This window comes from Eublepharis macularius, chromosome 12, assembly GCF_028583425.1.
Source record: "Eublepharis macularius isolate TG4126 chromosome 12, MPM_Emac_v1.0, whole genome shotgun sequence".
In the NCBI taxonomy this organism is placed as follows: domain Eukaryota; kingdom Metazoa; phylum Chordata; class Lepidosauria; order Squamata; family Eublepharidae; genus Eublepharis; species Eublepharis macularius.
Window position 1 is genome coordinate 74,476,478 of NC_072801.1, and position 2,484 is coordinate 74,478,961.

Below are 2,484 nucleotides of genomic sequence, written 5' to 3' on the forward strand. Positions count from 1 at the left end.
AATAGGTAATATGTTTGAGGGGGGCAGGAATCATAGCACTGGAATTGTTATGATCTCTTCATTGATGGATTGCAGTAAATGTACTCCATAGGCAAAGTATAATTATGTCCCCACTCTATAGAAATTCTCTTGTGTGCGAGTAAAAAGTATGAACATTAGCACAGAGCACAGTTTAGCATATCGTACTAGGATGTGGATAGTTAGGCAGGTAGTCCTGTTGGTCCACAGTAGAACAGAAGGATTTTAGTCCAGTCACACCTTAGAGTCCAACAAGATTTTCAGAGCATAAGTTTTTGAGAGTCAGAAGGCTTTTTGCCTGGATGGGAGTGCTGTACTGTACTGTGATCTCAAAGAGATACATAAGTAAAGGGATAGGGACTATAAATTGTTACTATATACTGTCTGTTGCTGGTGTTTACTATGTCAGTCTTACATTGCTCATCTTCTGTTTTAGCATCTCTTTGGTACTAGTTTTAAATCTTCGCAAATTGCATTAGTATGCCCTAATCTAAATGTCTTTAAAATTGTCTGTACTGCCTCAAACTGTGTAATCCTCAGTGAGTCCCAGTGAAAAAGGTGGACTATAAGTAAGTAAGTAAAATTCTCAAACACCGAATCTCTTGCTGGTCATTCTTCTTTTCACCGGAAAATTAAGATTTATCCTTTACATGGCCATTATAGAATATATTGCATTGCTTGGTTTCTTCATAAAAAGACACTTGTTAGTCCATTTTCCTGTTTCACTCAACAGACAATAAATTGCCCTGGAGGGCAAACAGATCATAGAGGCAACAAATGTCCCACAATGCCCCCTCCTAGCATTTGTATCTAGAGTTTAGGTGCCTCATTATATGGAGGTTCTCTTGACTTACTAAGGCCTTTGGTAAGCCACCTCACTCATGTAAACTGTCAAACACTTGCTGTATCCACTTTACATGCATATCCATTACATTATGTCAACATCCACGTGGGACGTTGTCTTACAAGGGAGTATGTCTTGACTACTACAATGCGCCCACTGTCTCATTTCCATAGACCCAATTTACGAAATACATTTTACAGACAGACTTTAATTCCTTCTACTAATTAGCAGCTCCTTCTTGTTCAACTCAGGCTTTAGCAGAATAATGTAGCACTTGGGGGAAAAGATACATGCCAATAATCCAGCACTGGAGGCCAAGATAGAGAAGATCTCCATCGCAATCATGTAATTTCCTTTAGTGCTCAGGTAGGCTGGGAAAAAAGACAACCAAACACTGCAAAAGATGAGCATACTGAAGGTGATGAACTTGGCTTCATTGAAACTATCTGGCAGCTTCCTGGCTAGGAAAGCCACGATCAAGCTGATGACAGATAGAAGTCCCAAGTAGCCCAGGGCAATGTAAAACATGACAACAGAGCCTTCGTTACATTGTGCCACAATCTCTCTAGTCATTGTCTGCCTGTCAAATTCTGGGAAAGGAGGTGAGGTTCCTAGCCACACCACGCAAATGGCTGCTTGAATCAAAGAAGAAGAAAGGAGTATGCAGTTGGTCAGTGTTTTTCCTAACCATTTTCTCATGCTGGACCCCGGTTTGGCAACCATGAAAGCTCCAACCACAGTGATGGTTTTGGCCAAAACAGATGAAATGGCTACTGTGAAGATGATGATGAAGGCAGCTTGTCGGAAGAGGCAGGTCACCTTGCTTGGTTCTCCCAGAAACAGCAAAGAGCAGAGGAAGCAGAGCAGGAGAGAGACAAGGAGTATATAGGTGATATCCCGGTTGTTGGCTTTGACTAAGGGGGTGTCTTTGTGCTTAATGAATATTCCTAGCATTAAAATTGAAGTCAAGGACAAAAACACAGCTAGAACTGCTGAAGAGATTCCTAAAGGTTCTTCAAAAGATAGGAAAGTTATGACTTTGTCAATACACTGATCTTGATGCTTGCTTGGAAACTGATTTTCTGGGCATTGGACACAGTCAACCATGTCTGAAAAATAAAGGAAGAGGAGTAACCCCCAGTGTGGGACTTTTTGACTTCCTTAAATAGTCCAGACAATCACATTATCTTTTAACTTCTAGTTACTTGTCTGAGAATGGCTGGCTGAAGTTTCTTACTTTCTTTCCGCTTCTTCTAATCATGTATGAATGCTGTGGAATTTGCATTGTGATTTTCAGCATTTCTCCTTAACTCATTTTCCAGACCATATAGAATAGTGACATTTCAATTTTCAGATTTTATATCACATTTTAACCAAGACTGAAAAGGTAAAGATCAAATAATGGAGTTTTATAGTGACTACACACAAAGACGTCTCTGTGCCATTCCTAGCTGGGCTGCATTCCATCCAGACACTTTCTCCGCTGGCAACTAAAAATCTATGTCACATAGGCCAATTTATAAGAGGTTGCAGCATTTTTCATATTACTTAAATTAAGCACGTTTTTTACTCACTGATATGCCCAGAGTGCTATAGCCTCTTTTAAATTCTTGGCATTGTTC

General features: G+C 40.1%; 1 protein-coding gene across 1 annotated transcript; it reads right to left on the minus strand.

Annotated features, from left to right (window-relative positions):
• Nucleotides 1-1,069: 1,069 nt before the first annotated feature.
• LOC129339924 (vomeronasal type-2 receptor 26-like) lies at nucleotides 1,070-1,969 on the minus strand. The gene has a single exon (XM_054994491.1). It carries the CDS (start codon nucleotides 1,967-1,969, stop codon nucleotides 1,070-1,072), a length of 900 nt encoding a protein of 299 aa, XP_054850466.1.
• Nucleotides 1,970-2,484: the final 515 nt, after the last annotated feature.

Coding starts and splice junctions, on each gene's coding strand:
- LOC129339924 (XM_054994491.1), bottom strand. CDS start 1,969: ATGGTTGACTGTGTCCAATGCCCAGAAAATCAGTTTCCAAGCAAGCAT.